Raw genomic sequence first — 23385 nt, 5'->3', positions numbered from 1 at the left:
GAAAAAAGATTGATCACTTTACTCTTGATCATATCTCTATAAAACGAAGTAAAACTTATTCTGTATTTTCATCGATCCACTCCCTTCACACATAAAAGAAAGAAAAAGATGATAATGGTAAATTTGTTCTTTTGTATGTATGATTCAAAAAAATTAATGACAATGTAAAGAACATGAAAAGATAGAGTTTATAAGGAAATATTCGATGAAAAAAAACAGGAATAATAGTAAATCACATTTTCATTACAAATGTAATCGGATAAAAAAAAAAATGAACGGACAAATGGTTAAGGCAAGTGGATTCTGAAACGTTTTCAGCGACGATCGATTGCCTGACCTACTCCAGTATAAAGCATGACGGTCCTATATATTACCTCAATTATACAGTCAGGAAAATGTTGTTTTTTCAGGATTTCTGTGTATGCTGCTCAAATATCTTTATTTTACCTTCAATGTACAAAATTAATCCAGGGAAAGAAAACTATAAACCGCGGCACAACAAACCTACAGATGTGCTACGACAGTACGAAAGATCTCTCTGTAAAGCATTTTGAAGATTACAATTATAATGGACGGGTAACAAAGAAAAAAAAAAGAACAAATAAGAAGTGAATCTGTCCTGTTCCAGGTAAAAATGAAAGCCGCAAACAAACGAAAAAGATGGACAGAGATACTAAAAGGAACCGCCAAGCCCGTAAATAACTATTGCTACTTTTTTGGATGGTGGGAAGGAAGGGAGTCTGCGTGGATCACAGACTGGAACAGCACTGCTTTTTAGTTTGAGGCTCAGCTGTTGGCGATATTACTATACCATTCGAGCCTGGTGTAGAGATTGCAGCCCGATTATCACCACCAACATGTTTCACGGATACTGATTTATAGATCTGTAAATAGCATATATAATTCTTATGAAACAGACTTGGAAAATATCAAGATGGAGCAGCTTTATATAACAAATCACTTAATCCTTACGTTGTTCAACCAATCTGATAATTTTGAAGTTATATCTTCATTTTCATTAAATCCCATTCACAAAGTACTAGTTAATTACCTCAGTCAAAATGTTGGTGAATGCAGCCTCCACATTAGTGCTATCGAGTGCAGAAGTTTCAATGAATGACAACTGATTTTTTTCTGCATAAGCTTTCGCCTCATCTGTAGGCACTGCACGCAAATGACGTAGATCACTTTTATTTCCAACCAACATTATTACTATATTTTGGTCTGCGTGATCACGTAATTCCTGGAAAAATTATACTCTAACCTACAATGCTGAGTAGATTTATTAAGAACTGAGTGTAGTAACCTAACCCTAAGTGGCACCTGACAATGAGAAGTTGATAGTTTGCTATTCTTCAAAGCGTTGGTGCATAGGAGAGATGTTTCAACAAATATAAGTATTTCATCTTTAAGAAATAATGAAGACTGTCACAGAGAAAAGAGAAACACACCTTGAGCCATCTTTCAACATTTTCATACGTAACATGCTTAGCAATATCATACACCAAAAGCGCACCAACAGCACCTCTGTAATATGCCGACGTTATTGCTCGATATCTTTCTTGTCCTGCTGTATCCCATATTTGAGCTTTCACTGTTTTTCCTTCGACCTATAATTTAAAATATTTAAGAAAAAGAAAAAATAAAGCATACATAAGTTGAGTTATATAACTGAATTAAAGTCGAACCTTACATGAATTTACATGAACAATATTTATTATAACTCGTGCAAAGAAATTGGATGATTAGCATAATATTACTGACTGAATTAAAATAATCATCCTTTTACTAGCAAAATCTAATCTTTGTTTCACTATTACATTTACTAAAAAAGTGAAAAGCAATGAATAACAGTGCATCACTTATTTTATACTGAAACAATGCAATTCTTTACTAATATGAGCAAAACTTCCGTAGAAACGACCAAATTTTAGCAAAATTACTTAGTTGAGTGATATCAAGTGTCTTATTACTAGGATCAACACCAGTAATGTTACATGAAGTTTAGCTGGTCAAGATTCATAGATAGTTTGATTGAGAAGCTATCCCAAAACATAATATGTAAACGATAAATGTTGAAGATGAATGCTTCATAAATTAATTGCTGTCAGAAAGAATTGTTATCAACCTTGACTGACTACGGAAAGATGGAAAAAAGTAGATAAAATAATGTCTAGGACCAGCCATATCTAATTTAAAGATGAAAACTATCATAAAAAATTGAAGAAGCAAGACAATACTCAACATCACCCCTTTCTTTATTAGAAACAAGAATCAAACTTCATTATACATCAAATCAAACCTGTATACTCCTTGTCGCAAATTCGACGCCTATTGTTGACTTCGACTCCAAATTAAATTCATTTCGGGTAAACCGTGATAGCAAATTGGATTTGCCAACACCAGAATCGCCAATCAACACAACTACAATAGAAATCTGTGCTAAGCATGGGAAATATTACTTTTTTTTCCCAATAACATGGCATATAATAAGAATATTGAAATAAGATGTCCCTACAATAGCTTCAGCATCATCTTCTTTAATTGGTTCATGTCCCCCCAAAAAGTACAACAATCTCTGCAAATACTGTTACAGAAAGATAAATGATATGATGAAGTCAAGGACGAAACACAACATTCAATTTATTTAATAAAACTTATATCCTGGTACTTTTAGTTTCCTTAATCAGAAGCGAAAATTTTGAGAGAAAACACAAACCTTTGAATAAGTAATCGTATTCATCATCACGTGAACCCATACTTCTATCGATATTCTAGAAACAGTAGCAACGATAAACAAGCGTTAATAAAAAAAACTTTATATGAAGTAAACGATGAAAATGAATTGACGAAAAAGATATTATCACGTACTGCAGTCTATATGATCACCAGTAAGTAAAGTAATTCATCCATTTTTTTACCCTCTCATATATTTCTTGATCACTAACACAAAATACTTTTTTTCCTGAAAACTCCAATACGATTCATATAATTTAATGAACTTAATGGAAATAACGACTGCTTCCTGTTGAAGTCAAAATCAAAATTATTAATCGAAAAGTGTGGACTAAAAAAAAAAGTACACACAAAAGTTAGTGGATGAAATCACAGCATTAGTGACCAAAAGTTGGAAATATTTCTCTTTCTTTCTTGAAATTCTCAAAAACATAATGATAGCAACAAACTGTACGAACGAACAGATAAGCTTTTCTGTCACAAAGTACTTAAAACAGAGCAGGAGCAAAATACTGGTTCAACTAATATAGAGCTCTATTTAATTAAAACTAAAAAAATAAAAAACGAATTCCAATGAAATGAAGATGTATTTGAATAGCTTTCTGTCAACAAATATTTCAGATATAAGTACAACAACTACTACTACCTACTAAAAATACGCCCAGCAAAACAAATTTCACATTGCAATTTTCTTTTGTTGTTTTAATCTGTGACATTTTGCGCTTCATCTTGATACAATTTAAAACACGCCACGAATAGTAAATAATGTTATCTATACTAAAAGCTAGGCAAAAAAAAAAAAAAAACAAACAATAAATGACCTCATAACATTTATCTAAATTTTGCCATCAAATAACTTTCTCTCGAATTTACAAAATCGCTAATTTTTACTGAACAACGGATACAGATGTTTGTTTCAACTAAGCTTTCACAGCAATAAAATATGCGTTGTACAATACTTTTGTCTGCTTGTGTCCTGACCAGGTAATATAAATGTACAGGTAATAGCTGAACTGTGTGATATTAAAGCAAACTTTTAAATATCTTTATTTTTCTTCTATTCTAGACTTTATTGAATAAAAAGAGACCATCTTCATTAAAAATCTTTTCAAACTCTTTGATAGGGAAAATGGAAAATTATGCTTTTTATGCTTTCCATACGTAAACACTACTGAACAGAAGAACCTTATATTATCCTTATATTAATCCTTATATTATCTACTGAACAGAAGAACCTTATATTATCCTTATATTAATCCTTATATTATCTAAAATATCTAATAATTGATATTTAAGTGACAAAATAGCCTTAAAAAAAAAATCTTAAGAAACTTACTTACCTTTTACTGAATAAGTAAAGATATTCAGAGTAGATATCTCAGTGAACAATAACAATATTATCTGCTAAATAGTCCACTTTATGCTTAGTTAAACAAATGGTTGCCAAGCAATCACACAAAAGACAATGAATCAATAATCGCAGACAATCAATCAATAATCGCTCACAATTAATCAATAATTGTATTACTATTCTGTACTATGATAAACAGAGCATTTATCTTATTTATCAAAGAAATAAACATAGCAATCAGTGATAAGAGAATAATTCAAAGAAAAGAACATCTCTTTGCTTATGTGATAAGTAAATCTTTATTTTACCAAATACAAATTGATCTGTATGCTGGATGTCATATTATCACTGCGACATCACTATCGCATTGCTATGCATCGATACTCCTGACGGAACCCAATTCAACCCAACCCAATCCAACCCAACCCAACTCAACTTAACCCGACTTGACCCGACCCAGCCAGTTTACAACACACTCTCTTCTTGCTTGAGATGTCATCGATCGGACAGATAATCAGGCAAAAACTGTTGTAGACATTCTCACGAGCGCTCTTTCAAAATGATCAAAATTCTCTTCGAAATAAGGCCAAAGAAAGATGAGTAAATTGTTACATCAATCAACAATTAAAACACATTTCCGGTGAGAGAAACTAAGTGTTTTAATCGAATTTCATTTCAAACGTATGACAAATATCACTTACAAACTACTCAACATTTTCACTTTAAATTACAGCAAATAAAACAAACAAATCTAACAATCATTGAATGAATGTTATGGAGCATAATGCAAGGCTCTATGATAAGAGATAAGGCATTTAATTTAATTTAATGATTAGATGTGTATAGGCATATTAATGATTTCACAAAAAGGTCATGATGACACATTATGAGAAATTATAAGCTTAAAGAATTGCCCTATAAAAGATAAAAGTGTTCCTGCTAATCTTAAAACATTTTTTAAATATTAAAGTCAACAATTTCTTACTTATTTGGCCTCTTCCATAAGTTATCGCAGCTCCTCTTCCATCTTAAAATTAAAAAGTACGGTATCATTTTCAGTGGAAGAGACAAATGATTTTCATATTTGTTGCATTGTAACACTTTGACAGTTCTGGTTTTTGGGAAATGAATTGGGAGGAAATGTTTCCATCTGTCGCGGGAGAGGTGGAAACTGTTCGAGTGCAGAGAGTGTATTGTTGTCTTAAGTATGCTATATTGATTTTTTTTGGTTTCAGGATAACATGGGAGACACGTCGACCACAACTGAGTTAGTATCTTTCTATTTTTAACATTTCTTTGATTGGAAAAAGAGTTAATTAAAAAAGATTCTTAATCATTTTTATATTCTTAGTCATTATTCGCAATAACTAACCTAATTAAGAGAGCAGAAATTCATTGGTTGTTGTTTTTCATAAATCAGGATAAAGCTAAACAAATAATGGACAGATAATCGAAATATGGTTGTTGTATTAGGGATTTCAAAATTAATTAATCATTAGTGGTGAAATGAGGTGAAGAAATTAATTCTGTCAGTAGTCAGTACTGTACTACTATAGTCAGTACTGTACTACTATTTTCATTAAAGATACTTTATAGTACTATAGACCATCGGCTAATCTGTATTAATCATATTTTAATTGTGAAATTTTAGGAAGAAGCTTCCTGTGGTGCCGGAGACAATACTAAAACGAAGAAAACGGCGTGCAGAGCAAAGAGCTAAAGTGAATGTCAGGAAAGCCAAGCTTGCTTTGGTTTGTTATTGCTTTATTAAAACAATGTTTGCTGAATTTTTTTTCATTTGCCTAGTGTTTTGCATGAATATATTCTCTTTAGTTCTTATAATTGTTTAAAAGCTCTGCGTCCCTACGTGATGTTGCGTACGTTGGAGCACTTGAACAACACATTTTCTTTCAGAAGGCGAGAAAGAAGAAGCTTGAGATTTTCAAGCGTGCTGAAAAATATGTAAAAGAACACAGACAACGTGTGCGACAAGAAATTCAGTTAAAGCGTGAAGCTAGAAAAGCAGGCAATTTCTATGTTCCTGATGAAGCCCGTCTTGCATTCGTAATCCGAATTCGTGGTATCAACCAAATGCACCCACGACCGCGTAAGGTTCTGCAACTCTTCCGTTTACGACAAATAAACAATGGCGTTTTTATCAAACTGAACAAAGCTACTCTTCAAATGTTGCGTATTGTGGAGCCGTATGTTGCATGGGGATATCCAAGTATGAAAACGGTTCATGACCTAATCTATAAGCGTGGTTACGCGAAAATTAATGGTCGACGTATACCAATTACGGACAACTCTATTGTTGAAAGTGCGCTTGGTAAGTTTTCGAGTTATGTACATATATTTTTATCAGTAATTTTGATTTCAAGATTCCAAAATCTTAAACAGGCTGTAGATATATATCAAAGATGATTTTTTTTTTTGCCTTATACCAGTTACGGAAAATGATTCAGAAAGATTCGTAATACTGGAGGTAATACATATATCACATTGTGGGTTCGTAATATTGGAGGTAATACATCGAAATGTTTGGAATAATTTTTCTCTTGTTTTTCTTTATCAACAAATTTCAGGAAAATGTGATATAATTTGTATGGAAGACCTTGTGCATCATATCTTCAGTGTGGGTCCCTATTTCAAGCGTGCTACCAATTTCCTATGGCCTTTCAAATTGAATAATCCGTCAGGTGGCTGGACGAAGAAGACAAATCATTTCGTTGAAGGTGGTGACTTCGGTAATCGTGAAGATCAGATAAATGCACTGCTGAAGAAGATGATTTGATTTTTTGTTTTGAAAAGTGATTTTTGTTATTTTTCTGATAAAGGTAACATTGTTTACATTCAGTTTTTAATTCACAGTTTGATTGCATCAGTTCTGGGGAGCTGGAGAGAATAGGTGATTCAGTATTGCCATTAAAAGAAAACTGTGGAAATTTCTAGTTCTGTTGAAGTTTCAATTTCATTTGGTATTGAAATGCTGATTTTGGTTCTATAGACTATTGACGAAAATAAAGAAATAAAATAAATCCAAAATTTTGTTGGATGTGAAGATCAAGCTTTTTCTTGGCAACATTTACTTAGAAGGAATATTGGTAAATGCACTTCCATGTGCATAACTTGGTTTTCTGTGTTCCATACAATCTTTAGAACTTAGTGAAGTAACAGATAATTAACATACATTTATATTTGAACTTCACGACAAGTATTGTTTCATATCATTTTAATATTTTTTTCGCATCTCTTCGTATATCTTTAGCAAAATTATGAATGATCGAGTGCGCTTGTTTTATATCTTCATATGTGGTTAATGTGCTGCACACTGCAAAACGTATGAAATAAATTCCGTGAACAACGGAAGCTACCAGGTGGATACGACGATCTTCGTTGATTCTACGATTTAGTTCCTCATTCATCTCATTTGTTGAATCCTATATGAACATATAATAATATATTTTGCATAACTTGCAAATACGATTTTATTGTTTGAAAATTCGACTGGAAATTCTTTTGAAACATAACAAACCTTTAAACGGAAGCATACCATTCCCAAAGTTCGTGGTACGAATAGTTCAAGCAGTTGATCTTCTTGGATGAGTGCTTCGAAGTTCTTTGCCAGGTCAATCATCTGTCATTTAGGATGATTGTTATAAAATTATTAACAACTGAAAGGAAGGAAGAAATTGACCTTCAGAAGGATAAATGAATCATACAGAAGTGAAAATTTTAAGTGAAACCTTTCTTAAATGCTTCTGCAATCCAGAAATGCCAAAATTTCGTAGCACAAACCATACTTTCAACGATCGAAATCTTCTTCCAAGAGCTATTTGAAAATGCTAAAATTATAATCTAAAAAGCATCGTTGGATTTAATCTGTTTTTCTTTACAATACTTCCTTTAAATACAGTCAATGCACTATTGAATCTTTAAAGGACATTTAAAATTGAATTTTAAATTTAACTCTTCCAAGCAATTACTATCAGTTAGAATATGTAAAAGAATATATAAAAGCTTAGTTGTGTTCCGTGATAAAATCTTAATAAAAGTGGCAGTAAAACACAATAGCTAAGAGCTTTTAATAGATAATAAGTAAATTATGATTTTGGCTAAAACATATAATAAAAAAATATTATTTGTAAAGCTATTCTTATTCTTTTCTTTTTTCAAATTACAAATAAAAAGACACTTAATCTGAAATCTCAAACATTACTCTTTTATATTTCTTATTATTGTAAACTGTATGATTGAAAAGAGAAATTACTCGATAATCAGTTGCACAAGTTTGATTATATTTTAAATAGATCGGATTTACTGCAAAGTATTTCAATATTTCTTTCCCATTTCTAAACCTAAAATTCGAATTTCTCATAAATTTTAGAAGAAATAAAAGAAATAAAATTTTCTTATTAATTCAAATTTCTTAAACGTATCAGAGATGCTTTTTCTTTTCTTTTTTGGTTTTACTTTCTCATCCAAAAAAAAGATTTTGATTATTTATCATTATTATTATTATTATTATTATTATTACTTATTATTATTATTATCATTATCATTATTATTATTATTATTATTATTATTATTATTATTATTATTATTATTATTATTATTATTATTATTATCACTATTGTTATTATATGCTTGTTCCAAAATTTATTTGTCATAATTATTAGAATGACAATTAACAGAATAAATACCACATCGGAGAGCAATCAAAATTTATTGGTAATGCTTTGTGAGCATTCATATTGAAAGAATCAATGTATTCAAATCCACGAGATAAATAACGATATTCGGGACAAAGTAAAAATGCGCCTGCAATATTCTCTTCAATTTCAACTTTCTACTTTAAATTAATATTATATATTTTAAATAGAAGGAATAGCAACGATACCAAAAAATAAATAAATAAAAACAGTTTTCAGTTCATTTTTTTTTTCTTAATTTAATTTGCACTTTAACTTTTTTTTTTTTTTGAAATTAATTAAATTAATTTAAATAACTTTACCAGCATATGCAGAATCAATATGTATCCAAATGTTCTCTCTCTTACATATTGGTCCAAGTTTATCTATCGGATCCATTCCACAACTTGATGTGGTACCCAATGTCATAATGAATATAAATGGTACCAAACCATTCTGACGATCAATCTTGAAGTTTCACTTTTTTTTTTTTGTTTATTTGTTTCCTTCTTTCATGTTTACAAGTTAAAAATCCTTTAGCAATTGAGAGTTCAAATTAGATAATAATTAAACACCTTAAAAAAAAAAAAAAAAAAATAAACAAATCCATAATTCCTTAACTTTTCAAACTCACCATTATTGCTTTTTCAAGAGTTTCTGCATTGACAAAAAAATTATCAAAAGGTCCACCACGTATAGTTTTTAATTTTCGTAAGCGCATAGCTGCTAACATAACACCTTTTTCCACTGATGAATGAGCCTTAAATAGAATTTATTTAGCAAATAAATAATTTTTTTTTTTTTTTTAAAAAATACTTTTCTTTTTTTAATTTTTTTAAAGAAAAGAGACATCCTTCTTTTCATTTCAATTTTCTTTGCTTCTCTTCATGCCTTTTCTCGTCCGTTCAATTTTTTTACTTTCTCTAAATTATTTTTCTTAATGTCAAATTTTCAGGATTACCTGATCCGAGCAGTAAGCAACTAATTTGCTTATAATTGTCGCATCATGATATGAATAATAACATAATTCACCAGTGCCATCTGAAATAACTTGCAATTCTTGACCAATGATTTTGTCTTCGGATACTTTGATACGCTGAAAAAGTATATTTGCAATTGTTGCAATTGATTTAATTCAGATTCAAAATTCAATTCAAATTTGTGCTGCAATCGATTCTGATTCTACAAGAGAGAGAGAGGGAGGGAGAGAGAGAAAAAAAAAACATTTGAGTTTAGTTTAAAAAAAGATAAAATGAAAATATTAATTATTCATCAAATAATAATACTTCTACAGCTCGTCCTCTGGCTGCTAATATTGCCAAATAAGTTGCATCACTAGCAGTATTTTGAATGATTCCTATACCGGGTCCGTTCTCGGTGTTCAGGAATTCTGCCGGTAATTCTAGTGCTTTAGCTAGCCAATTTGTCATTGAAATTTCGAGTTCTGTCATGGAAGGTGATGACTGCTAGAAATTTTATATGCCATCAATCAATGGCTATTTTTACTTGAATTAGAAATTCCGGAAAATTATGCTATTTCGTTTATAATATTTACATAACTGTGAAAACTGAACTGAAACTTAATTTACTTAATTTAAATAGTTTAACTTACCCAGCTAAATCCAATACTTGCGATTCCACCGCTAAGGATATCGCCCATGATAGACTGATAAGAAATACCGGTTGGAAAGTAAGCAAAAAAATGAGGATGGTGCCAGTGGGTGTTATAATTGATGACCACTTCATCGATATCATTGAAGATTTTCTCCCACGGTTCACCCATGACAGGTGCATGTTGCGGTACCTCAAATTATTCACCCATGACAGGAACATCTTGCGGTACCTCAGATAAGGTGTTCAAACGATTTTAATGGAATTTCACAAAAATTGCAATACATTGTGTTAAAAGGAAATAATAAGATGCCCGGAATTCTGTAAAGTATTCTTTCTGCCCATAACCATACTTCATGGTTTGCTATTTCTATAAAACAATAATGGTACCAATTTATTCATAAATCCGGGCTTCACATCCGGTAACGGAGTTCTCTTTCGGAGCGATTCCCAATAATCTGCTATAAAATCAATCATCTGTCTACCATACTGACGGAATTCACTTATATTCATTGCAAAAAAAAAAAAAAAAATCTGAAAAGAAAACTTTTTATTAATAAGAAAAATGTTAACCATTAGAATGTTTTTTTTTTTTTTGCAAAATTGCATAATAAAATCTACAAAAGATCGATTTAATCTAATTATGAAAAAAATTTATAAATTTTTTTAAATCTTAGATTAATGATATATTCTTATCACTAAGCGATTGTAAATATTTTATCAGTAGATTATGATAAGGAATGTGATAATACGAAACAATAAGATAAAAATAGTTATAAAATTAGTTCTCTCTGAATTAGCTACAAGCCATTTGCATAACCGAACTCTCTTTTCTTAGAAGCGGTGACAAATAGCTAAAATTAGGCATAAAATTGAGGAAGTATACTGTCGCATGGCCAATTATCCTCTCTGCTAATTGTCCTTGCTTGGTTCAATTTCACAAATTGTTCTTATAGGTATGAAATATAATTTTAGTCCATATAGCATTGGAAGTATCAGTCATTATCGATGGATATTTCTTTCTCTCTCTCTCTCTCTCTCTCTCTCTCTCTCTCTCTCTATTGAAAATATAGCTTTATAATTTGAAATTGCTTTCATGATCAAAATTCTTTTTTCTTTTTTTTTACTATGAGATATGATTGATTATAAGAAAAATATTTTTAAATATTTTGAATAGTTGCAGCAAAATGCAATCACTCATTCTAGGTGGAATAGTAAACAATATTCCGAAACATTTTTAAATAACATTTTTTCATTGCTTATTGACAATATTTTCTTTATTGTTTATTGTTTACAAAATGATTTCAAATGTAAAATTCATCTTTTACTAAGGTAGAAAGTTATAAAAATTAATTAAGCATACTCATTAATGCATTATTGTTTGTTAATTCTGTAAATGACAGCAAGTTGGATAAATATTTATTTGTAAATTTCACTAAATTATCATTTTGTGTATCAAATCTTAAAATAATTATGCAAATAGTAAAATTATTTTAAAATTTCATTTCATCGTTTTACCCAAAAATATTATAATGTACTCATCCAGCAATCAATAACTTTTCAGTAATGACTAATCAAAACGATTATCAATTAATTTTTGATTTAAACTATCGATTACAAAAATATCAAAATATCATTTTTTGATCGTCCACTGCTTCTCAGAAAAAAATAACATTGTTTACAGTAGAAAGAGAAATTGAAATGTTCAGTTAAATATTCTAATAAATGTATGCCAAAATATGGGCAAATTACATTTTTATAAATAAATACAAGTAAACAAGTAAACAAGACGAGATGATTGAAATTATAAAAGAAAAAGAAAAAAAAAAACAAGTGAAAGTTTTGCAAATTAATCGACCCATTAAAATTTAGAAGCTTGATTGTGTTTTCAATACCAATAACAATGAACTTCAAAGTCACACAGTTAAAAAAAATTAGTAATTCTTCATACCTATTTATTTATTTGTTTTTTTTTTTCTTTTCGAGAAACGAGATCTCCGCAATGTTTTTGACTTTATTATTGCACATTAATTTTAGTTGAATCAATCTATCTATAAATGAAACTAAAAATGCTACTAATAGTGCATTTGAACAAGAATTTGATGGAATACTCAAATATCATTAAAACAAGTCTCTTCTGTTTCAGTTTACAAATGCGCTTCGATGTTTATCATTAGAGATAGACATGAAAAAAAAAAATGAAATATGACAATGACTTATCAGAATTTTAAGTTTTGCTACCAGTTTATGCAATTTAACAGCGACAACCATTGCAATTGAATGCGGAAAAGATGACAGATGCTTCTCAGATAATATCAGCTGTTGCTAAAAGAGATAAGAGTTATTATTTTCATTTTTTTTTTTCTTCTCTTTTTTCACTTAACAATTCTCATAATTTCATTTCTTTCATTTATATTATTTATATTAGCACTTAAATGTGTAAAACTATCAGAAAACTTTCCAATTTTGCATGCTGCATGCATGTATAACATGCAATTTGCAGCACCATCCTGAATTGCAGAAAAAGATGAGTGCAGTTATTTCCACTTGAATATAACGAAAATGAAATCAAGCTTTCATTTCATCCGATAAATTTGACTCTTCATATTTATGTAACAGTTAACATTTATTTTTTATAAAATATTTTATTTTTGAACATTTGTAAGTAAAATCTAAATTAGTTATTGCAAATATTAACAAGAACAATGTCCATTTGAAGCTTTAAAATCATATGGATATGTCTTTATTATTACAAATTTTTTTCCAATAGAAGAATTGGAAGTCAAAATTTGAAACATATTCTAAAGCAATTAGCGAAATGTTAACAACACAACTAAGATAAAAAGGTTATAGTATTACAAGAAATTATCAATGAATATTTCTAGTAAAAATGTTAAATAACTAGACTGAATTAAACATAACATTATAAGATTCATGAATAGCGTTATTCCGAAATTTACAATATTATATCAAACTGCTGGAAGTTTCTTTGTTAATTTTAAAATTTACAAAGAAATAGCCAAAATCGAAGGATAAAAAGTGATAAATTAACATATTAACAAGCATCACTGGACGTATATGTAACCACTATGCATTTATTTTATAACTAATTATTTTAATCGAAATTATAGAAAAAATTAATTTTAATTAATCAAATAATTTACCGAAAATTATATGCCGTTTTTTGCTATAAATATGATGTTATAACGATAAATTAACTGGTCATTTTGCTGTGAGTTATACACTGGTTAATAAAGTTACACTCACAGAATTATTTGAATTACTTTAGAGAAATTTCTATCAGTAGTTCGAAATGTTCGCTTGAAATATTTTACCATCACAATTTCCAGAAAATTTAAAAGTCTACAATTAATTACCAATTCTCCCCACCCATTTCCATTCATTATTTTGTTTAAACTACAACTACACTTTACATAACAATAAATTAATTTTGAAAGAATTACTATAAATAAACCTATAAACTGTATATATTCCTACATATGGACTCATTCATAAAAAACAGTGTTGCAAGAAAACAGAAAATTCTTTAATCTCACTAGCAGAGTTTTTAGTTCACTTAAGTAATTCGCTTATTCTGTAAAAACCAACTTTAAAAGGACGAACAGCTAAAAGCTACTATAATTTCCTCCGCTCCATCTAACGAAAAAATACAGAAATCGCGTTGATCTCAATATTACTTCAACTTTTTCCTGTTTTACTAAATGTTATAAACTTCTAATAAAACATTTCTTAGCAAATTCAATGCAAAAATTTTGCAAGACCTTTTATAGGGTAAGCAATTGTATCAGCGGTATGTATGTGATCAGTCTTGCATATTTTTAGAAATGAAACAAGCCGATTCATGTTTGAGAACCACATTAAAAGATGAAAATTTTCATAGTTACGTTTCATTCTGATCTGAGAAACCGAGATATTTCCATTCCTCCTGTTGCATTAATCCGTTGTCCATGCGACATTGTAAATAAACTTTTGCAAAGTCTCGACACTCACCAATTCTTTGCTGGAAAAAGAAATGATGCAATAAAGGTTGAAAATTTTCTTGATTTCCAAGAATTAGAAAATGTGAAATTAAAAAAATCAGAAAATAGTACTCAGCCATCGCCTACCTCATGTTCATTTAAGCAAAGCATATATTTCAACATTTCATATCTGCAATGTCCTTCATGATCAAGTGGAAAGGATCCTTTTGCAGGTGGTGTTGGAGTAGGTACTTTCCTGGGAAGGCTCATCTTCAAAACAAATTCACTTCCACTTCAAGAACTATCAAAAATGCTGCAAAATTCATTTCTCTTTACCACGATCAGTTTTTAAAAGAATTCAATAAAACCCGCTATTCCTTGGTGAAGTACTATTCTATTACCTACTAAATGCCACTATTATTAAAAAAATCATGCAAGAACTGAATGAATATTAACTGAAATTTCACTTTTCTTTCTCATCTTCCAACAACAAGCAGCAGAAGCAAAGGATAAATTTATTCTCTAAAAAATATTTCACAAAAAGTTTTGACCTTTCATAAATAATTTGACAATCAAAAAGCAGAATTTTACATTGCAAAGCAGAACATAAAGCTCTAATACTAACTATGACACCCAAAAAATTGGATTTTCCTCTTTCTCTTCTAATAAAAATAGTAAAAACTCTGGGTAAATCTCAACCGATCAATCATCAAAGCATAAGCCATTGTTCCTCATTTCTGTTCTATGGAAAACCTGATAATTAGATATAATGCTATTAAAGAGTTGACAACTTTGATAAGTAGAGAAATATACACGGTTCTACATATTATGTTATGTAACAAAGCTAATCGAATTAGTTGTTGGTTTTAGGTCGCATCATAGATCCATTCATAGATTCCATCATTTTTTCAAAACGGTCCAAACTTTGAATTGGTATTGGTTTTGGAGGCTGCTTCTTCTTCCAGTTATCATATGCCAGAGAAGATATTACAACAGCTGAAATATTTTCAAATAGTCTATTTCGAAGCAAGAATTTTTAGCAAGCTTCAATTCCCTCAAAGTGACCAATCTATTCCCCATTTCATTATTTACCTTGTTTTCTCGAGGAAATGGCTGATATTACTTGCTATTGTTAGTTTTGCTAGATGAAAGTAAATTATCGAATTCCTTAATGAACGTAAGATAGGACGTGAGATTCAAGTAGAAATTTGAATCCTTGCACGGTCACTTATAAGAATATGCAAATTAAGTGATTGCTACTTACATACAAGACCAACAGGAAGCATAAAAGCTTTAACATGAGAAAGCTTAATTATCATGTTGAGAATTTAGAAGAAGTCACTGCTTGTCGTCTTCTTCCGGAAACCACTTGTGGTAATCTTTTCTTTTTAAACGTGTGCCTCGAAGTTGTCCACCAATTATATCTTCTGCCTGGAAATCAAATTCAAGAATGTGTCAAAAAAAAACCCCAAAATTTAAATAAATACCAATAATAATAACATTTCATTTTACGGAAATAAAAAGTCAAAAATTAATAAAGATGATAATATTAGGAAGAAAAAAGAAAAACAAAAAGAAAGAAAACCCTATAAAAATAATCAGCAATTCGTGGTACACGTGAGAAAGTACTCTTTCTAAAATCTTCCGAACGTCGCCAAACAACAAATGATGCAATACCGGAAACGAATACAACACCAACAGTTAAATCCAAAAACCAAAGCCACTTTGGTGGCTTCAACATCAGTCATAAGAGACCCCCTCAAAACATAATGTACATAAATATTTCTTTTTAATAATAATTATAATGACAAATAATAATAGGAAAAAAAATTCCACTTGAAGTAAGTCTAATTCTAGCTGTGAATTAGAATTTGATAGTGCTGAGTTTTATTACAGTTTTATCACATCTTTTTCTACTGGATTATTTGTAAGATGTAGAAAAAGAAGGTTAAATATAATTTCAATAAGTTAACAGGAGTGAGTGAAGCTAAGCTATCCCGAATTGTCATTCTCGAAAGATAACAAAATTCTTTCAAAACATAGCATAGTGACAGATTCGGGCCGAGTAGCCAACAGTTGTAAAATGAGTGTTATTAGTTAGTTAGGTAACTGTTATTTTGTTCCAGGTAATAACCGGAATATATTTTCAGACTATTATCATTATTCTGCATTCGTAATTTTCCAATCTAACTGGAATGATTCAGTATGGCCGATTATCAATGATGGGTGTAATTCGATATTCATCCTTTCTGGATACGACAGCAATAGCAGGAACTTCAGATGCTGTGAATAGTTCATCAAGTTTACAGGAGGAACAGTGCAAGAATAAGAATACTAAAGTTGTGTCAAGGTACTCTTAAATTTGACCTTTCACCTTCCGCTTTTATTGTGTTTCTCATTTTTTTGATTTTAATTATTCGTTTTAGTCAAGCTAGTGAGTACTACTTTAATTACAGGTTGACCGAAAGGCATCGTTTAATTGCTGAAGGTCGTTTACCACCTGTGACTTATGAATGGGAGAAAGAGTTATGGGCAAAACGTGAACGTTTCGGTACTTATGGCTTGGCCAGTGGTGTTAAACCTGAAGAATTATGGCCCAGTGTTGAAGTGAGGATTGCATTCATGGCTAATTTATTTTTTTTTAAAAAAAATTTAGGAATGTCACTAAGAAATAATATTCAAGAAATACTGTATGTTTGACTATGTATTCATTACTGGTAGAGTGAATTGCTTTAAACTTTGCTTAACCATTATCATTTTTAAAGCGAAATTTAATTTTTATTTTGCTGATTCATTATCTCTTGAGATTATTCTGCCAGGTATTTTAAAAACATTTTGTAATTGCACTGAGGAAGTAATTAGACAAATAATGCATATCAGTAAGATTAATCATTTGTAGGAGATTCAGGAAGAAGAAGCTATAGGATGGTATGCGAAGTACAGTGATGCCTTAAAAGCTGTTGAAAATGCGAAGAAGTCAGAACATGCTAATACTTTGGCAAGGTAATCATGCTTTGGGAACGTCTATTATTACAGAATAGAGATATTTTTTGTTCGTATAGGCTTGTAAAACTTGTAAAATTCATGGCCTTTGGATGAATCATGTTTAAGTTTTGTTCATTTCAGGCTTAAGGAAGTGGCAGCGCTTGAAAATAAATATCCGGAAATGTTGCGAGAGTTTTTGGAGAGTCAAAAAGAGGTGGTTCCGGTGAAATCAAAACAGGAATTAGAAGCGGAGCAGCAAGCTAAAGATATGCTTGATTATTATGGCTATGAAATTTTGCCCAGTGATCCACGATTTCCAATATTGTTTGAAAAAATGATTGAAACAAAGAAGAAAGTTAGTAATTACATTCATTTGAAAATAAATATCCGGAAATGTTGCGAGAGTTTTACATTCATTAATGAAAGCAAAATATTAATTTTCTGAATATTGTAGTTCATCTTCCTTGATAAATATTTTGAGTGTTCTGTTTGCATCTTTATTTTATTTCCTTAGTTGAACTATCAACTGAAAGTAAACGAGAGTTTACAGGCAGCCAAATTAACGGAGAAAGAGGAACTATCGCTGAAGAAACGTACATCGCGAAAGAAAGAAAAAGAGAAGAAACAAGAGAAAAAAGATTCTTGATTTGGTGTGATTGTATTTTGAAAATAGGAATAAATGATAACTAGTGTTCTTTAAATGTTACTGATAGACATTTCGCTTGTTCGATTCATACATGATACCATTATGCCAGCATGCAGCTGTTGTATGTTCTGGCATTGAACATATATGTAATGTATATTTCAAACAGGAATATTTAAGAATGTCAAATATAAGTGATGTCGCAGTGCAAAAGCAGCAGCAACAATATTCCATTGTTGAGTACATTGGTTATAATGGTGGTGGGATGTGCGGTTATTGTCACAAAGAGGAAGCAAGTCCAACCAATATTGGTATTTCACTTTGTTTCATTTTTGGAATTATTTTGATCAACTCTGTGTTCATTATTTTTCCTTAAAAATTTCTATGTCTCTGCTTTTTAGTTTAACATTTGATGAGTTTTTGTTTGTAATGAAAGAACTATTACTTTAAAATGACCATGAAGCATCTCATTGAATATTGCAGGAGTTATGGGCTATTATCTGTCATGCGAGCACTTTAATCAGCTCCTAGATAGAGGATGTAACCGGTAATTCTACAAATAAAACAAAAGTGACAGAAATGCTTTGTTCCAAAGGAAATTTGACTAATATCTACTTTTGAATTATGGAACATTGGTACAAAGCAAATCAAGTTACTTTTGTTTTTGAAGAGTTTTTCATATATTATCAAAGTCCTGTGGCTTTTATTGAAATCTAGGCCCCAAATTTCAGGTATGTGGGCACGCAGTCTTTCTGTGTCGCACTATAACGAATTACTTGATAGAGGGATCAGAAGGTATCATTTTTGAATCTTTAGCTTTGTGGTACATTTAAGCAGTTTTTTATTTTCAGATCTGGTAAGTATTTGTACAAGCCGATGATAGCTAATACATGCTGTCCACAATATACAATCAGGTGTCTATTCTAGAATGTTTTTTTTTTTTTTTTTTTTCCTTTCTTTAGACAACATACTTTGATCATGTTTGGTACTTGAAGATATTCGATGCGTTGTAAAGTTAGTTTTAATGTTTGGAAAATTTAATTTCAGACTTGATGTCAACAGTTTCCGATTGTCAAGAGCACAGAAAAAGGTGTTGCGTCGAATGAATGATTTCCTTCAGAAAGATGTTCGACCGAACGAACGACAAAAAATAACAGATTATAATGTAGTGAAAAAAACGAGTGAAAGGAGCACAATTTCATCAAATTCTCAAGTCAGAAGAGCCCAAGATAATGAGAAAAAAACACCGAATGATGAGTTACGGGAAAAAGGAAAGAAGAAAAAAGTTCTTAGGCAAGAAAGAGCTTTTCAAAAAATGCGTGACAAAGGTATCAGTATCATGGAGGTTTGGATTTTCTTCATCTCGGATTTTTTATTGTTGCCAAATTGATGAAATATAAATTGCACATAGTTTACAAATGGAATTTTTAATGATTTAATTGTTGCTGAAAATAATGATTTTCTTTTTTTTTTTTTTTTTACATGAGCGTACAGAACTAAATTTTGTGTTTAAAACACTACAGTGTGAATCAAACAAAGTTATGAATATTTTCTATAATTGGTTTACATCGGATTCTAAGGTCATCGAACAAGTTACATTAAGAGCTGATTTTTTGATTTGAAATTTTTAACTAATTTTTTTTTTTTGGTAATTTCAGGCTCAAAGAATACGTCGAGAAAAAGAAGAATCTCGGAGAAGAACATTGAATTCATTCATTATCAGTTCTAGTCCGGAAACTTTCAAACATAAATTAGAAGTATCTTATTATTATAAATTTATTTTCTTGTTTTGAAACTTTTTTTTACTTCTAATTTCTTCTTTCCAGATACTTTGAAAATTCTTATTAGACTATCAGATTTCAATGATTATTGTTTTATTTCACTTTTAACTTTATTTAAAAGCATTTTTTTCCTTTCTTTTTCAACCAAGCATATGAAGTTTTATATCTTGCTCTTTGTAGGTACGTTTGGTTGACGTCAACTCATCTGTGTTTCATGAGACTTTCCAAGAAAGCTTCAAACTGTACGAAAAATACCAAACAACTGTCCATCATAATACTAGTTGTAATAGAAATGGCTACCGGGTTTTCCTTGCTGATTCACCACTTTTCAGTGATGAAAAAGGCGAAAGTAAGGTAAGCTATTTATTCATTTCTTTTTTTTTTTGATCTTACGTTTTTATAGCTTCGTTTCACTCTTCATAAAACTACTTTTTTGATTTTTGACAGACACCACTGGAAAATTTTGTCTTGCTTGCCAATTTGCACTCCAAAAGTATTTTCTGAATTTACGGTCATTCTTAAAAAATTGGTAAGGGAAATATAATAAAAGCTATCAGTGAATTGATTTCAGATTATGGCTCTTGGTTCATATCATCAACAGTATTACCTTGACGGTCGTTTAATAGCTGTTGGTGTTGTAGATATTTTACCACGCTGCTTATCAGCCAAATATCTCTATTACGATCCTGACTATGAATTTCTCACCCTTGGAACATACACTGCCTTACGGTATGATTATGAACTTTTAGATTTTACATGTATTGTGCAGGGTCGACAATATTCAAATAAAAACAAATTAAATTCAGCTTGCTTTATGTTGCTTTACGACTTTCGTAAAGCAACATAAAGTAATTCGGAGAATCATAATAAAATTGCATCGTGAACTTGAAATCTTGTGCTTTAATTGCTTTTTCTATTGTAGAATTTTGGAACATTTATGGTAATTCATAAGCTGACAAGTTCTCTCGTTATATTACCTAGTGAGGGTAAACAAAATGCAACATTTTAACTGAGTGGATAATGTGAAGTTTGTTTTTGAGAGTTGGAAAGCTTTTCTGATCACTTGTTTTTTTTCCGAAATCTTGGAGATTAGAAGGAAATTTTTACCACTGACAAGCTGTTTTCTAGGTCTATGAATTTTTCTGATGAAATTTTCTAGACCCTTGAATTTTCGATTTTTTATATTTGAATTTACATATATTTCAGAGAAATTGCATTCACTCAAGAGCTTGCAAAAGAAAGGCCACAGCTGCATTACTATTATATGGGATTTTATATCCATTCATGTCAGAAAATGCGCTACAAGCGGTGTTTCCATCCATCCGATTTGCTCTGCGATCGTAGTTTCACGTGGGTACCGTTAGAAAAATGCTTGGAAATGATGGAGAGATATGGCGAGCGAATTGAAGCATTCGCTCCGGATGCTCCAGTAGCTGAAAAGTGTCCAATAGAGTCCGTAAGATGTCTTTACAAAATGTAAGTTAATTCTCTTTCACTTAAACCATTGTAATGTGAAAGTGTACAATGATTCACAATGATCAACCATTCAAAAATGCAATGAACAATTATTATCAACAAATTTCTTTCCAGGAATATTTTATCCTATCGACTTTTGTTAACCCTACCAGATTTTAAAGAAACGGAAACTTTTATGGAAGAATATGCTCGAATAGTTGGACCAGTTGCTCGAGAAATGTTGCTCTACAGGAATTGATATTTTACAGACGTTTTTTGAATTTTAAAGCCTTATTTTTGTCACAATTAGGTATATGAAAATTTTTGATTAGAATAAATAAGTGTGATACAAATGAAATCATTTCTGCCGATTGTGGTTTAAGCAATTAAAAGTGTGCCTAGTACGAAAATTTCTGCGCAAAATTTGACCTTGATGATATGATACGTAATACTGGTGCTAAAAGGCAGAACATATTGCAAGCTGCTGGACTGTCGAAAAGACGTAGCACCTACTTTTTTTTCTTTTAATTAAATCAGGCCATTGGAATGCTGAAAGTCTAACTAGCAAATGGATAAATTAAACTATCACTAAGGTATTCATTAGTTCCATTCAAAACAGTTTCTGTAGGAAAAGTATGTTTTTTGTTTGTTTAGTTTTTCTGACATGAAGAATACTTTTCTTTCGAAAAACGTCCTTTCTAACATCTCGGGTGTACATTATTCATTATAGTACAGGTATAGGTATTATTTTAATAGATTTTTTGTACATTGTTCTCTGCAGGCTATGTCTCACTTTATTGTCATAGCATTTTCGGTAGTTTTAGTTCGTTTATTTTTTTTCAAACACATGACATCATAATACTATACATATTTTGTTTCCATTTTCCTATCCATGTCTCCCATTATAACGTGTCATATGTTTACTTGTGTCGCGAGCGTTTGTTAATAAGCTGGAAATCTGAATATTTCAATGAACTGTTGACAGTATTGATTAGAAAGCTATGATGTTTGTTTGCACTTTTCAATTCTAGGATAAATATATTGTATCGGTTTGAAATTTGGTTCCTAAATGAACCACTGTATACATTGAGTAATCCTTCTCACAAATTAGAATGTATGTGTCACAGTAAACTTGTCATGCTATCATTAATATTATGTTATTAATTGTATTATTATTACGTATTTTATGATTTAATTATTTAGAAATAAAATCTCTTTTTGAGAAAACGAAAATTTCACCTTTGATACTGATCATGTTGGACCACTTATATATTAGATATTCCTTTTTTCTTTTTCAATAGATTGTATAGTCATGCAAATGCCAAATTATTTTCAATCAATTTTTGTTTCATAAATTCGAATGAAAGAGAAAGAAGTACCAATATGAACAAGAGAGTACCATTTAATATTCTCAATACCATCCTTTAATATTTTGGTATTCTATTGGCTTTATTGGTGTTTAAATAGGTTCACATGAAATAGTATGCGTTAGCACGAGTAAATGTTTGATAAATTGTTGCATTAAATAGAATAGTAATACAAATTGTAGAGTAATGAATAAAAATGTTTGTTTTTGATATAATTTGCCATCTATCTACACGTCATTTAGACGTTCAGATGAGATCATTATTTGATTGTCAGTGAAACTTATAAAATTTTTGCTTTTGACTGAAAAATATGGGAAAATCGATTGAAAGTGTGGAATTGTCTAATGAACTTTATTTGTTTGTTCCGATATTTTGCCTTATTTCACTGATATATCCTTTTTTCCTCTTTATCCAATCAAGAAGTATAGAATACAAAGCTATGCTATTCAGTTATTAAATTTAAACTGATATAATATATAGGTGGTATTACAGACGATTGATCTATACATACATATATATTATTTAATTACCTCTTTTATCATCTGTTTCAAAAAATACCTCTCTGATGGTTATACAAGTTAAAATTTTGTAATGAAAACTTAAATTTTATCCTTCCGTTATTGGTGAATTGGTTTAAAGCTAAGACTATTACTGTAAATTGAAAATCCCTGACCTCTTTATTTCAGCAGAAGAAAGGTCAATTGCAATTCTTTTCTATTCATACATTTTTGTTGTGTGAAATTGGTAGTGTTATCTATGTAGCAAAAAATATTAAATTTCCACTG

The 23385-nt window shown here is 30.3% G+C and overlaps 8 protein-coding genes and 1 further gene across 9 annotated transcripts; 3 read left to right on the top strand and 6 right to left on the bottom strand.

Moving 5' to 3' along the window:
• Positions 1-749: 749 nt before the first annotated feature.
• Bm4321 (Ras-related protein Rab-11B, putative) lies at positions 750-2759 on the bottom strand (the record flags this gene model as incomplete). The annotated part of the gene is made up of 5 exons (XM_001902670.1): positions 750-884; positions 1052-1243; positions 1452-1610; positions 2303-2424; positions 2720-2759. 5 exons carry the CDS (start codon positions 2757-2759, stop codon positions 750-752), a joined length of 648 nt encoding a protein of 215 aa, XP_001902705.1.
• Positions 2760-5328: 2569 nt separating this feature from the next.
• Positions 5329-6881, top strand: Bma-rpl-7 (60S ribosomal protein L7, putative; the record flags this gene model as incomplete). Its single annotated transcript, XM_001896303.2, has 4 exons — positions 5329-5354; positions 5739-5838; positions 6002-6416; positions 6673-6881. The coding sequence occupies 4 exons, from the start codon at positions 5329-5331 to the stop codon at positions 6879-6881; spliced, it is 750 nt and encodes a 249-aa protein (XP_001896338.1).
• A 433-nt stretch (positions 6882-7314) lies between these two features.
• Positions 7315-10902, bottom strand: Bma-basl-1 (biogenic amine synthesis related protein 1, putative; the record flags this gene model as incomplete). Its single annotated transcript, XM_043079874.1, has 11 exons — positions 7315-7527; positions 7623-7724; positions 7834-7932; positions 8358-8445; positions 8791-8908; positions 9102-9246; positions 9413-9538; positions 9740-9874; positions 10065-10244; positions 10391-10582; positions 10780-10902. The coding sequence occupies 11 exons, from the start codon at positions 10900-10902 to the stop codon at positions 7315-7317; spliced, it is 1521 nt and encodes a 506-aa protein (XP_042935808.1).
• A 3388-nt stretch (positions 10903-14290) lies between these two features.
• Positions 14291-14639, bottom strand: Bma-cox-19 (CHCH domain containing protein; the record flags this gene model as incomplete). The annotated part of the gene is made up of 2 exons (XM_001896305.2): positions 14291-14410; positions 14517-14639. The coding sequence occupies 2 exons, from the start codon at positions 14637-14639 to the stop codon at positions 14291-14293; spliced, it is 243 nt and encodes an 80-aa protein (XP_001896340.1).
• Positions 14640-15222: 583 nt separating this feature from the next.
• Bm4130 (CHCH domain containing protein) lies at positions 15223-15688 on the bottom strand (the record flags this gene model as incomplete). The annotated part of the gene is made up of 2 exons (XM_043079873.1): positions 15223-15365; positions 15634-15688. 2 exons carry the CDS (start codon positions 15686-15688, stop codon positions 15223-15225), a joined length of 198 nt encoding a protein of 65 aa, XP_042935807.1.
• Positions 15689-15707: 19 nt separating this feature from the next.
• Positions 15708-16110, bottom strand: Bm7826 (Uncharacterized protein; the record flags this gene model as incomplete). The annotated part of the gene is made up of 2 exons (XM_001896306.1): positions 15708-15800; positions 15955-16110. The coding sequence occupies 2 exons, from the start codon at positions 16108-16110 to the stop codon at positions 15708-15710; spliced, it is 249 nt and encodes an 82-aa protein (XP_001896341.1).
• A 454-nt stretch (positions 16111-16564) lies between these two features.
• On the top strand, positions 16565-18000 carry Bm4851 (Uncharacterized protein; the record flags this gene model as incomplete). Its single annotated transcript, XM_001896307.1, has 5 exons — positions 16565-16719; positions 16826-16976; positions 17269-17372; positions 17496-17709; positions 17905-18000. The coding sequence occupies 5 exons, from the start codon at positions 16565-16567 to the stop codon at positions 17998-18000; spliced, it is 720 nt and encodes a 239-aa protein (XP_001896342.1).
• Positions 18001-18091: 91 nt separating this feature from the next.
• On the top strand, positions 18092-21492 carry Bma-ate-1 (Arginine-tRNA-protein transferase, C terminus containing protein; the record flags this gene model as incomplete). The annotated part of the gene is made up of 9 exons (XM_001896308.2): positions 18092-18308; positions 18729-18792; positions 18849-18911; positions 19045-19342; positions 19656-19754; positions 19959-20132; positions 20350-20507; positions 20985-21254; positions 21369-21492. The coding sequence occupies 9 exons, from the start codon at positions 18092-18094 to the stop codon at positions 21490-21492; spliced, it is 1467 nt and encodes a 488-aa protein (XP_001896343.2).
• On the bottom strand, positions 20583-20633 carry Bm15564. Its single transcript, XR_006227951.1, has one exon. The product of XR_006227951.1 is annotated as a pre-microRNA Bm15564 (primary transcript).
• Positions 21493-23385: the final 1893 nt, after the last annotated feature.

Source organism: Brugia malayi (genome assembly GCF_000002995.4).
Source record: "Brugia malayi strain FR3 genome assembly, contig: Bm_v4_Chr3_scaffold_001, whole genome shotgun sequence".
Lineage (NCBI taxonomy): Eukaryota > Metazoa > Nematoda > Chromadorea > Rhabditida > Onchocercidae > Brugia > Brugia malayi.
Note: the sequence above shows the minus strand (reverse complement) of the source record. Positions and strands in the feature narration are given on the sequence as shown.